Source organism: Odocoileus virginianus, chromosome 5 (genome assembly GCF_023699985.2).
Source record: "Odocoileus virginianus isolate 20LAN1187 ecotype Illinois chromosome 5, Ovbor_1.2, whole genome shotgun sequence".
In the NCBI taxonomy this organism is placed as follows: Eukaryota; Metazoa; Chordata; class Mammalia; order Artiodactyla; family Cervidae; genus Odocoileus; species Odocoileus virginianus.
Window position 1 is genome coordinate 4,389,989 of NC_069678.1, and position 13,282 is coordinate 4,403,270.

General features: G+C 48.0%; 1 protein-coding gene across 1 annotated transcript in view; it reads left to right on the forward strand.

The window, feature by feature from the left end:
• The first annotated feature begins 2,072 nt into the window (after positions 1 to 2,072).
• VTCN1 (V-set domain containing T cell activation inhibitor 1) overlaps positions 2,073 to 13,282 on the forward strand; it is a 68,389-nt gene continuing 57,179 nt past the window's right edge. The window contains exon 1 of the mRNA XM_020889343.2: positions 2,073 to 2,178. Coding sequence (XP_020745002.1) covers positions 2,147 to 2,178 — 32 coding nt within the window. The 5' untranslated portion in view covers positions 2,073 to 2,146. The remainder of the gene's footprint in view (positions 2,179 to 13,282) is intronic.

The window sequence follows — 13,282 nt, forward strand, 5'->3', positions numbered from 1 at the left end:
AGACAGCAGCCCACCAGGCTCCCATCCCTGGGATTCTCCAGGCGAGAACACTGGAGTGGGTAGCCAGTTCCTTCTCCAGGGTATGAAAGTGAAGAGTGAAAGTGAAGTCGCTCAGTCGTGCCCGACTCTTAGCGACCCCATGGACTGTAGCCTACCAGGCTCCTCTGTCCATGGGATTTTTCAGGCAAGTGTACTGGAGTGGGGTGCCATTGCCTTCTCTGACTCTGAATACTACTCAGATATAAAAAGAATGAAACAATGCCATTTGCAGCAACATGGATGGACCTAGAGTCTATCATACTAAGTGAAGTAAGTCAGACTGAGAAAGACAAATACTAATATCATATGATATCAATTATCTGTGGAATTTTTTTAATGATACAAATGACCTTATTTACAAAACAAATACTCACAGACATAAAAAGCAGACCAATGATTACAAAAGAGGGGAGAGGAGAAGGATAAATTAGGAATTTGGGATGAACAGATATACACTACTATATATAAAATAGATAACCAACAAGGCCCTACTACATAGCTGCTGCTATTTAGTTGCTAAGATTTGTCTGATCCTTTTCGACCCCATGAACTGTAGCCCGCCTGGCTCCTCTGGCCATGGGATTCTCTGGGCAAGAATACTGGAGTGTGTTGCCATTTCCTCCTCCAGGGGATCTCCCCAACCCAGGGACTGAACCCACATCTCCAGCTTGGCAGGTGGATTCTTCACCACTGAGCCACCGGGGAAGCCCACCACTATATAGCACAGGAAGCTATTTAATATCTTGCAACAACCTATAGTGAAAAAAAAAAATATATATATATATATATATAACTGAATCACCTTGCTGTACACCAGAAATTAACACAAACAATGTAAATCAACTATACTTCAATTTTTTTTTAAAAAGCATAAAGAGAAAAAATATATAAGAAATTTAAAAATAAAGATCTTCCCACCGTTAAATTACCCTCTCCCCTGCTGTCTTCTCTCCATCACCGGGTTCTCTCTTCCTTTCCCACCTGTGCTCCGTGCTTACTCCAGCAGCCTCTGCACCAACCCTGGAGTCATTCTGCTGAAGTCCTGGGGCATCTTTACCCCGAAATAAACACAGTCAGCCAGCCTGTAGTTGGTGAACCAGCCAGTCCGTGGATGCATCCTATCCAGGGTGCCCCTCCGGAGGGGATGGAGGGGGTGCAGGAAGCAATACAGAGAGAGTGAGCTTTGGGCCCTAGACTTCTGTCTTGTTGGAAATCTGAGCGCTGGATGAAAGGTCAGAGACCAAACTTTCTAACCCACTCACACGACAGCAATTGGAGAAGGAAATGGCAACCTACTCCAGTGTTCTTGCCTGGAGAAACCCATGGACAGAGGAGCCTGGTGGGCTACAGTCCATGGGGTCACAGAGTCCAATGCAACTGACCGACTATCACTCACTTCACCAACGATAATGTCTGGGGAGGGTAAATTCCCTGTCGTTTTGGAGTCTCAAACTAGTTGTGATGGGGGTGGGGCAGGACCTCTCACCGTTTAACTGAGAGATCTGCTCACCCAGCAGCGCAGTCTCAGGGGCCCCAAGGCGAACTCTGTCTCAAGTATCAGACTCACACTCTTGTCATCTGGGCCCAGAGCCTTCTGAGGTCCCTCGGCATGAGCCCCCTCCATGAGAGATCCCACCAGGGATGCCCCAGCCTCTGTCTGAGCATCAGCCACACAGGAAGGGCTCCCAGCCTCCCGCTTCCTGGCACAGACCTGCCACTCTGAACCATTCCTATCTGTTCCTGGGTGGAGATGTACTCTCTCTCCGAGCGCTCCCTCTGCAGCGTCAGAAGAGATGTGTGTGAAGCAGGGGGCCTGGGAAGCTTTTCCTTCCCACTCTCTCCCCTGGGTCAAGGCTTGGCAAGGTGGCTCTGCGTGCACCAGGCCTCCCTGGCTGGGACGAGCAGCCTCTTGCCTGCAGGCACTTCTGCAGAGCAGTGCTGTTTCCTCATACCTGAGCTGTGCAGGGCAGCACCGGCCACTCCCGGCTGAACCTACTATTTAAGGCCAGGGCACCCCAGCCAGCTGTGAGTCACGGCACTAGGAGGGCAGCGGCAGCTCCACTCACCCCAGCATCCAGCGCCCTGCAGGAAGGGCCCCTTCCCCGCCATGGCTTCCCTGGGGCAGGTCATCTTCTGGAGGTAGTGCTCTCTTCTCTATCTTTACAGGTGCAGGGAACCGCGGTGAGGTCTTGCGGGGCTGCTGAAGACTGCTGGGCCAGCCCATAGGTCCCCACCGGTACTCTTATCTGATCCAGCATTGGGCTGGCATGAGCCTGGCCAGATAAGAGCTTAAGAGAATTGGATTTAACATCACACCCCGGCCACTCAAAGCCCCCATCTCATGGTCAGGTTGGTTTTCTGCCATGGAGGGAGGGCTGGCACCTGCCACAACAGCTCTAGACCAAGGAGTGTGTGTGCCAGGCTGGGACATTAAGGCTCTTGTGGGGGCCCTACGTAAGATGGTGTGGGGCTGCTCGATGGGGTGGGAGGGAATCTATGACTGATGATGGCTGAGGTGCAGGGGGACCCTCTATAAGCCCCCAGGACGAAGGAGGTGAGCATGCTTAGACTTTTCTGTGGGTGTGACTTCCCAGTACTGCTAAGTAATTCACGCCAACACCCCTCCTCCACCCCGACTCTGGGGTGGGGTCCCTAGTTTTCCTGGGGGTTCTTTGGAGAGGAGACCCCTGCTGCTGCTGCTGCTGCTGATGATGATGAGAAAACCAAACTTTGTGGAAGGCCAGAGTCAGCCCACCCTAGGGCCTGGGATGGGACAGGGGAAGGACATAAGGAAGCAGCGGCAAGAGGAGCTTGTGGCCCTCGAAACTGCGATAGGGCAGGGCCATCAGCAGAGCTGAGAGGATGGAGGAAGAGGATTGATAGAATGAGCCCAACTCCCCAGAGATGAAGGAAGCCCCATCTCTTACCTTCTGCTCCTCTCACAGAGCTCCCTCTAGTTGCCTGTTTATCCATCAGGCGGTTGCTTACCTTTCCAGAAGGAAAGAGATGGAAAGTGAAGGAAGAGTTTTTCTGAAATGGTTGGTGATTCACCTTTGGTCACAACTCGTGATGATGTTTAAGAGGACTGGTGGGTGTTGGTTCTAGGCTTATTTGTGTCTTTTCCAGTGAAAGGAAAAGCAGGGAGGGAGGGAGGGTTAACCTCAGATTAACAGTGAAGTTTCTGAAAAGACTGAGAGAATGTTACTTCTTAGAGGCAGCCTAGAAAACTCTCTTTCTTAAAATAAAACATCAGCTCCCTCACTGGTGTCCTCCTGAAGCCACCAGTCCTGCGTCAGGGGCTGGGGGCACTCAGGGTGACTGATGGCTGTTGGGCAGGATTCCCCTTCCTGTGTCTGCGAGGACACCCTGCTCCCTTCCATTTGGACTTTTCTGCCCAGTGAGGATGTCCCAAGAAGCACCTACGTCAGAGGTCCTAGCGTTTTGCCAGCACCTTCTTTCTCTGTGCCCTGGGCTAGGTGCCTCACAGTGGCCGCCTGTAATCCTCACCACAGCCTGTGAGCGTTCATGGTCACCTCAGAGGGGTTACGTCTCGTTCTCAAGGCCGCACAGCCTGGAAGGGGCAGGGCAGCGTTGGAATCCACCCTACCTAACTCCGAAACCCAAGTTCTGTCCCCGGTGTTACGCTTGACTCCATTCCTTGCCCAACGGCCCCCTTCCCCCTGTTCCTTGGTTCCACTGAGACACTCCTCATGCAACAAGTGGGTCTGTTGTTCCCAGGAAGAATGTGTGGGCTTTCTAATAATACATTACAACCAGCCTGACTGGTTTTGCAGGAGGATTAGCAGGAGGTGGGTGTTCAAAATGCAGATCCCACCCTTCAGAGACCCACTGGAATCCACAGAGACTCCTCTTGTTGACCCCAGCATGCCTCGGCAGTTCTTCATGCTCTGCGGTTTCAGAAGCAGTGAGGAGCCAGCAGGGGGCTGAATCTTTGTGCAAAGAGGCCCCTGGGAAGGGGGCAATGGCAGGCTGGGTGGGGAGCAGGGTCTGGAGGGCTCTGCCCTAACAAGCCTCTTTCTTTGCCATAATTTCCTTAATTCATGCTCACACCTTTACTGAGATTGGTGGTATGGGAGAGTTCATGGGAGGATCTGCCATCCTCTGCGGACCCAGTGGATTATTTCCTTAAATACTTACCAGAGAGCTTACTACCTTCAAAACTCATGCACAGGATGCAGGGGGATGGAATGTCTGTGTGCAGGTTCTACTGAGCCTGACCTCCACGGAACATTTAGAAGCTCTGTGGTCAGAATTCTCTTCCCCCTTTCCCTTCAAGGTCATTAGTGGGAGCAGACCTCACCCAAGGAACATTTTGTTTCAGCTTTTTTAAAGTAAAGTATAATCAATGTACAATATTATATGTTACAGATGCACAACATAGTGACTCACAATTTTTAAAGATTATATATAAGCTTTCCTGGTAGCTCAAATGGTAAAGACTCTTCCCACAGTGTGGGAGATACAGGTTCAGTCCCTGGGTCAGGAAGATCCCCTGGAGAAAAGAATGGCAACCCACTCCAATATTGTTGCCTGGAGAATCCCATGGACGGAGGAGCCTGGCGGGCTACAGTCCATGGGGTTGCAAAGAATCTGACATGATTACACACACACATACACTCATAGTCAGTTTATAGCTACTATAAAATATTGCATATATTCTCTGTGTGGTACAATATATCCTTGTGGTTTATTTATTTTATACATAATAGTTTGTACCTCTTAATATCCTACCCCTCTATTTCCCCTCCTCCATACCCTCTCCCTATGGTAACCACTAGTTTGTTCTCAAAATCTGTGAGTCTGACTCTTCGTTTTATTCACTAGTTCATTGCAGGTTTTTTAGATTCCACACATAAGTGGTATCATACAGCATTTGTTTTTCTCTGTCTGACTTATTTCACTTAGCATAATGTCCTATAAGTCTGTCCATGTTGCTGCATATGGCAAAATTGTCGTTCTTTTATCCTGCTGAGTAGTATTCCTTTGTATCTCAATAGCACGTCTTCTTTATCCATTCATCTATAGATGCACATTCAGGTTGTTTCCGTGTCTTGGCTACTGTGAATAGTGCTGCTATGAACACAGGGGTGCATGTATCTTTTTGAATTATAGTTTTGTCCAGATACGCCTAGGAGTGGGATTGCTGGTTCATACAGCATCTTTATTTTTAATTTCTTGAGGAAACTCCATACTGTTTTCCATGGTGGTTTTACCAATTTACATTTCCACCAACAATGTAAGAAGGTTCCTTTCTCTCCACGTCCTCTCTAGCACTCGTTATGTGTAGACTGGCCATTCTGACTAGTGTGAAATGGTACCTCATTGTAGTCTTGATTTACATTTCTCTAATAGTTAGTGATGTTGATCATCCTTTTATGTGCCTATTGGCCATCTGTATATCTTCTTTGGAGAAGTGTCTGTTTGATTCTGCCTATTTTTCAATTGGGTTGTCTGGTTTTTTTTGATGTTGAATTGTATGAGCTGTTTATATATGTTAGATAGTAACCCCTTATCCATCAGATCATTTGCAAATATTTTCTCCAATTCAGTAGGCTGTCTTTTAATTTTGCCAATGGTTTCCTTTGCTATGCAGAAGCTTTTAATTTATTTAGGTCCCATTTGTTTACTTTTGCTTTTATTTCCTTTGCTTTAGGAGACAGATCTAAAAAAATATTGCTGCAATGTATATTGAAAGGTGTTCTGCCTATATTTTCCTCTAGGAGTTGTATAGTATTTGGTCTTTGGTCTTACATTTAGCTCTTTAATCCATTTGAAGTTTATTTTTGTGTATGCTATTAGACAATGTTCTAATTTCACTCTTTGACTTGTAGCTGTCCAGTTTTTCCAGCACCACTTATTGAAGAGATTGTCTCTTCTCCATTGTATATTCTTACCATCTTTGTTATAGATTAATTGACCATAAGTGCAACCCATAGAGGGTCTTCCTTGGTGTCTCAACAGAAAAGAATCTGCCTGCAATGCAGGAGACATGTAGGAGTTTGGGTTCGATCTCCCTGAGTCAGGAAGATCCCCTGGAGTAGGAAATGTTAACCTGCTCCAGTATTTTTGCTTGGAAAATTCCATGGGCAGAGGAGCCTGGTGGGCTAAAGTCCTTGGGGTCGCAAAACGTCAGACACGACTGAGCACACATGAACTCCCCTTAGGAATCCATGGGTAGAGAAGTAGTGTCCCTTCTCTGAAGGGCTTACATTCAGTCGACAGTATTAACAGAGCACCTACTATGTGCCAAGCAGTGCATGAGGCACTAGGTCAAAGGCAGTTAAAACACTGACGAGATTTTAGGTTAATGGGAAAGAAAGACTCCCAAACAGACAATTCCAACCTTCTGTTGATAAACCGTGAGACAATAGAGCAAAATAAAACTGGAGCACTTCCCTAACTTAAGAATTTGGGGAAGGATTCCTGAGGCAGGTGATGGCTGGGCTAAGTGTTGAGGATTAATTAGGATGACCAGGTGAAGAAGGATGGGAAGGGCCCTCTAGGCAGAGGGGATAGAGCCAGACAGGATAGGATAGGATGATAGACTCAAGCTCATGAAGCAGTGTCAGGTGTTGGAAAGCTACAAGCTACTCTGTATCATCATCAGAGCCTGAAGTTTGAGGCAGGGAGTGCTGGGACGAGGCTGGAAAGACTGAGTCAGGTCATGCTATGACTTCCTCTAGCAGACTCAGAGCTGGGAGTTTGGTGTGGGTGATGAGGAGCTCTCATAGGTCTCTAGCAGAGGAAACTCGGTGGTTTTCATCTTAGGCAGGTTATTCCAGAGGCAGCATAGAGGATGGATATGAGGATAGGGGAAGGGTAGGGAAATAGGTAAGGAAGATAAGGACCTGAAACTGAGAATGATAACTGAGGTCCGGAGAAAGGAAACCTATTCAAGATACATTGGAACTTAAAATTGGTGGTATTTGGTAAATGAATGGAGGGTGGTAGAGAATAGGAATGGATGCGAAGGTTGGAGCCTGGAGTGACCGCCGTGTTCCTGGATTAGGTACAGTGAGGTGGGAAACAGAGACAAGGATGAGAATTAGTTAACTTTGGCATGTGTTCAATTCAGGGTTCCCCTGGGAACCTTAGGTGGTGATGATCACCTCTAGGCGGTGATGCTCAGGGGACAGTGGAAGCCTTGAGGCTGAAACTGGGAGAAACCAGGGCTAGAGATGTCAGTGTGAGATTCAGAAGTAGGAGGCAGGGAGTAGTCACCTGGAATGTCTTCTAAGGAGAGCCCATAGAAGGATAGGAGCCAAGGGCTTGGCATGGGAAGCTGAAGAACACCCATGTTTAAGGGAGGGCAGAGGAAGGTGAGTCAGAAAGAGCTGGGAGCAAATGGTGGGAGAGGCAGGATAAAGACCAGGATTGAGGGGTCTCGTGGATGTCAACAGAACAGTTTCATGGAGCACCCAGGGCTGGTGGGGGTGTCACACAGGCCTGGTGCTGGTCGGGAGATCCAATCCAGCAAAGAATATGGCCTATGTAGCATTTAGCAGAACTCATGTGGCTTTGCACAGAAAATGAGGGGGGCATACTGCCAAGTAGCTCCTGAGTCCAAATGAGACCAGAAAGAGGCAGGGATCCTTTGAGTCGAGTTTTGTGGGTGCCTTGAGCATGAGCAGTGAATGGAGAAGATCTCATAGCTGTAGCATCTGATTGCTCTCCTTCCAGAAAGCAGAGACACATGCTGAAGTCCAAGTGAGGCCCAGTTGGCATGGATTTCAAAGTGTCACTCTGCTCTCCTTCTTCCCTCCCCTCCTCCATCCCTTCCTTCTCTTCTTCCTCCCAGCCTCTCTTCCTTCCTTTCTTCTCCCTGGGAATCATCATCTATCCCATTCTGTCTCTTCTATCTGAAGAGAGCTCTTTGAAGCAGTTAAGTTTGGGGAAAATCACCAGCCTCAATCGGATTGATGAAGACAAGTCAAAGGCAGGAGGACATGGCAAAGACATGTCTTTCTCCCAGAGGAAGGTGGAAGAAACAGAGAATGAGGGAGGCTAGAACCAAGCAGGCTCAGGGAACTTTGTTCCAAAAGCTTGGTCTCCCATTGCCCACAAGTTTTCAAGCTGGTGGCTGGCTCAGACATACCAGTCTTTGATGGCCAGACAAAATAGTGCTTGGCAACATAACAAGTTTGACTACTGAGAAAATCTTACCAAGGCCTGGCCTAGGGAGGATCTCATCACAGGCCATGATGACACTTGAAACCCATCATGATATGAAAAGATGGGCCCAAGTTTCAGACCCTCTGAGCCTAAAAAGCCTGAGACTTCGGGGCCCTGAGGGCCCATCCTCTTAAGCTAAATAGAGAGTTGGAAAAAGAGATAAATTGCACATTGAAGATCTAAACAGAAGGTACCTGTGTTCCCACCCACACAGGCGTAGGTTTTCTCCTGATGGCGTGGCTCTAGCCCCCTCTCCACCTGCTACAAGGCCACTCCTTTCTTTCAGCATTCAGCTCAAGTGCCACTGCTGCTTTAACGCCTTCCTGGACTTTTGTTGTTTCTGTTCAGTCGCTCAGTTGTATCTGACTCTTTGCAACCCCATGGACTGCAGCATGCCAGGCTTCCCTGTCCTTCACCATCTTCCAGAGTTTGCTTTCCCGGGCCTTTCTAGTTGCATTTAATTCTTCCTTATATGTTTGTGGTCAGCCGTGTTGATAGATGTCTGTTCCTGTGCCCATTTCCTTCCCTCTGTGGGACTGGCTTCTCAAGAGCCTGGCCTTTGTCTTGTCTCTTGTTGTAGGGAGGCAGTGTAGCTCCACGGCTATCCCTCTAGGCTCTGGAATCACACAGCCTGGGTTCAAATCTGTGTGCCACCTTGAGTTCTGTGGGCCTCAGTTTACCTACCTATGAAATGGGCTGATAATAGAACCTAACTCCTAGAGTTGTGTGAATGACATGTGACAGTTCTGTGCCTGGCACAAGCTAAGAGTTATTGCTAGAGTCTTTATCTGCAAATCCCTCTATAGTGCTGATACATGGCTATGACATATGCATTCTAGTATAATTCGGATAAGTTGCTACTGGGGTTTCTTAAAGACAGGTCAGTCTAGCAACACTCCGGGAATATTCAGTTTTTCAGCTTCTTGTTCGGAAAAAAGAGTCCACCCTACTTCTGTTGTTTATGAGACGATTCTTCTGCAAACCTAAGGATAGCCAGGGTTTAGAATAACTATCTGGCTCTGCCAGCATCAAGCATTAAGGTGGCTGAGGTGAGTCTGGAAGGCCCTTGTGTGTACAAGTTCAGCATCTAAGGCTTCCCATGAGGCACTGATCAGGGATTGAGCCACAGCCTTCACTGGACCACTGGAGCTCCAGAGCTGTGACCGAGCACCAGATAATGGTTAATTAACTAAACCACCCCATACTCCTAATTATCTCCATTTCAAAGATGCAAATGTTGAATCAAGATGACTGTACAATGTCCCCCTGGTCAGCCAATGGCAGAACCAACAAGTTCCTATGTAGACCTCTATACTGACTTTGATTAGAAAATTACCTTTGTAATCAGTTCTGCTTCATCTCCTACCACTAGAAGCAGAACTCAGCTCATCACCCGCAAAACTCCTCAGAGACCAGAGACCAGCAGGGCACTAGAATTCTCAACCAGCCGAGGAGGGTGCTCGGCCCAGAATAGCCTGCGGCCTGTGATTTATCCGCCCTGGGACTGTATTCTTCCAGGTGGCTATTCTAGATGAGCGAGTGCAGGAGTAAGAAGCGGTTGAAACTCAGTAAAAATTATATCCTTTCAGAGCCTGAAAATTTAGAAAGTCAGTACACCCCCTCATTTTATTGCTGGGATAATAAAAATAAACTGGCAACTTGCTTAAAGGTTGTGCAGTTTAAAATGGGTAGAATGATGCTCTTTCAATGATTCCATATTGCCCCATGACCCTAGCTAAAAACTGTTAGATCCCAACTGAGCGCAATCTACTCAAACATCAAGAATCTAAGAGACCAAAGCTTAACCCATAATTACCTTTGACATAGGAAGAAGTGGAAATAATGTCGGTGCTAGAGTTAGTCTCATCTGTGTTCGTATTCCAGCTTTCCTCTAGCTGAGTGACCCCAAGTAAGTTACTTAACCTCTCTATGTCTTCATTCCCTCAGTAAATTGGAGTTAATAATAGTATCAGCCTCACAGCTGTTGTGAAGACTAAATGAGTTGATACATGAAAAGAGTTCAGAGCAGCACCTTGCTCATAGTTAGTAGTTAGTGCTGTATGTGTTAGACACCCATATTCAGTGATCCCCTCTTACTGTTTTTGCAGAATAACAAAGTGACTCAGAGGGAGGCAGAGAAATAACCAGTCCTAAAGTAGCAGCTCGGCCTAAGGGTCCTCTGTGTCCAGATTCTTCTGGGATTTCAGTGGACTGGAGACACCTTCTTCTCTATCCTTGTTCCGTGAGATTCGGGAAAGATTCGGGAAAGCGCTTGGCTGCCGGGGGTGGGCACTCTCGCTCCACAGTCAGTATGGTTTCTTGACAGGGGCGGGGTGCTGCAGGTAAGAAAGCCAGCTTGTATTTCTCTTTATGTTGGCTTTCCACAGTCCCCAAGCCTCTGCCTGGAGTGTTTCAGATTTACTATCACATCACTTTCAAATGTATTCCTACCACTCCCAGCACAGCAGTAATGGGAGAAAGGGCCGGCAGTTTCCTCTCTTTCTTTCTCTGCAGATTTAGAATGAGAAATTTCATAGAAGAAAAAGCATGAAAGATTGGAGAAACAGAGCATCCATAAAGTGCCAGGGTATTGAATTGTCTCTCTTTGCTTCCTGTCTTGGCTCTTCATTGCGTTCTCCTCTCTCCTCACCTCCCAAAAGGCCATTTCATGCCTGTCTCCTCCCCTCAGGCCTGCTGCAAGCCTCCTCCACCCCGCCCTCCGTCCCCAGTCTCAGATGATGAGCTCGCTTTATCGTTTACCAAGAAAATGGGAATCATCAGACTTCTGACTCCTCCATCTTTTCTCTTCCACAGCTGCCTGCCACACCCATCTGCACCCTTTTCCTCTTCCTCCCCTCCTGGTACCAGAGGACAAGCCCAGCTCCGAGCAAAGGGCAAGGCCCCTGCTGCCTGGATCTGTCTCCTCTCTCCTCGTCTGGCCAGCATCCTCACTCCTCCTCTGCTCCGCCAGTATCCGTGTCAGCATGCCACCTGCACATCTGTTTCTAGCTTAAAAGGAAAGTCCTGAGAGTCAGGCCTATGACCTTTCCAGCTCCCACCCCCTCTCTTTTCCCTCACAGCAAACTTATTGAAAGATGCTCAAAGTTAGTGATCTTATGATTTGCACGTGTTATAGAGGCAGCGTGGGGGGGTGGCTCCCAGTACAGACCGGACCCTGGACAGGGAGGCTAGGGTGCAATTCCAGCTCTACCACTTTCCAGCTGTGTGGCCCTGGGCAGGTTCTCTATCTTTTCTGGGCATGAGGTACTCCCTTGTAAAATGGGCATGACATTAGAAACTACAGTGTAAGATTGTGAGAAATTTCTGAGTTGATGCCTATAAAGCACTTGGCAGAGAATGTAAACCATGGGTTCTATTACTATTCTCTCCTCAACTTACTCCGTTGGGGTTTTGTCCCCACTGTGCTGAGACATTGCTACTGTCAGTGTCTCTAGTGATCTCCACATTGCCAAATCCAATGTCAGCTTCTCTGATCTGATCTTGTCTTCACATCAGTATTCAATACACAATGTCTCACGACCTCCTTCTTGAAATACTGCGTTCTTGCTTTCCATGACGCTACCCTCTCCCTCTCGCCCCGTGACGCTGGTCCCACCTCCTAGGGCTGTCCTCCGCTTCTCTGTGCCTGGCCTGGAGGTAGCCGCTCTCCTCTGCCGTCCACACAACTCAAAACCACCTGCGCTCTGCCTCCAGGGAACCCAACTCTGGAATGAGGAGGAAGACTTTCACTCATTTTATGCATTTGATGATTGACTATACTCTGCCAAAAAGCCTCAGGGTACAGGAACAGAATATAAAATTGTGGGGACGATTGCCCTTTAGAACTTCAGGGTCAGGATAAAGTCCTCTGAGACGAGGGAAGGTTAAGTTGCGTACTACCAAGTGCCCTGTGGGAGGGAGCTTCCTTCAGATGCCAGAGGAGCCTGGACTGGAAGCCCTGAAGCCTGGGGTTAGGTTTCCAGACAGGTCCTGGTGGGAAGCCCCCCGGCAGGATAGATGTGAAAGAGGAATTATCCCAGTCAAGAAGTTGACATGTCCAGGGAAGCAGCAACCTAACCTCTTCCTCTGTCTCCACTTTTTTGATGAAGATCCAAGTCTTTGTGATTCTCTTCACAGCTAAGAGAGAAGTCAGTTGATGGGAAAGTTGTGATGTTATTCTGATGGCCTTAGGTCAGGGGGTCTTTGTCCAAAGACCTTAATATATGGTCATGGCAATTCAGCAAGAGCTATCCAAGTTTGAAGCCCCTGCCACAGCCACCTTTGATGTGGGCCCCGCTCTGTGGACACTTCCCTGTGGAGGGGCTCTGCCTCCTGGCAATTACTCATACCGTATCCTCTAGGATGGCATCCAGGGGGTGCTGGGGGTGGGCTTGCATATGGCTACTTGCCTAGAGTCTAGGAATGAGGCTGATCTGGGAGTGGGGCATGGAGAGGAAGCAGGACTTCTGAATGTCCCTTACTTAGAAGTGTTCCCTGCCAAGCCCTGGGGATGCCCTGGAAGTCTCTCCTGCAGGCCAGGCCCTGCCTGAAGACCTGGACAGAGGAGCTCCTTGGCACCAACAACTGCATGTGTGCTTGCTCAGTCACTCAGCTGTGTCTGACTCTTTGTGACCCTATGGACTATACATAGCCTGCCAGGCTCCTCTGTCCACGGGATTTCTCAGGCAAGAATACTGGAGCACATTACCATTTCCTTCTCCAGGGGCTCTTCCTGATCCAGGGATCAAACCCATGTCTGCTGCATCACAGGTGAATTCTTTACAACTGAGCTGTGGGGAAAATCCTCAGCAACAACCTTACCCTCTTACCAACAAGTAGCTGAGGGGCTGTTAGGGAAGCATCCTAAGCTAGACTGGAAAGACATTGTCCCATGGACATAGCTCAAAAATGCGAGCTAGAGTCTCAGTTAGCCCACAAAATCCATGCACTCCATGCTGTACTTATAACTGTGTGCTTACGGTAGGAATGTTTTCTGCTATTTTCCTTTCTCACTATAAATGTACCATATTTTTGAAACCTGAGGATTCAA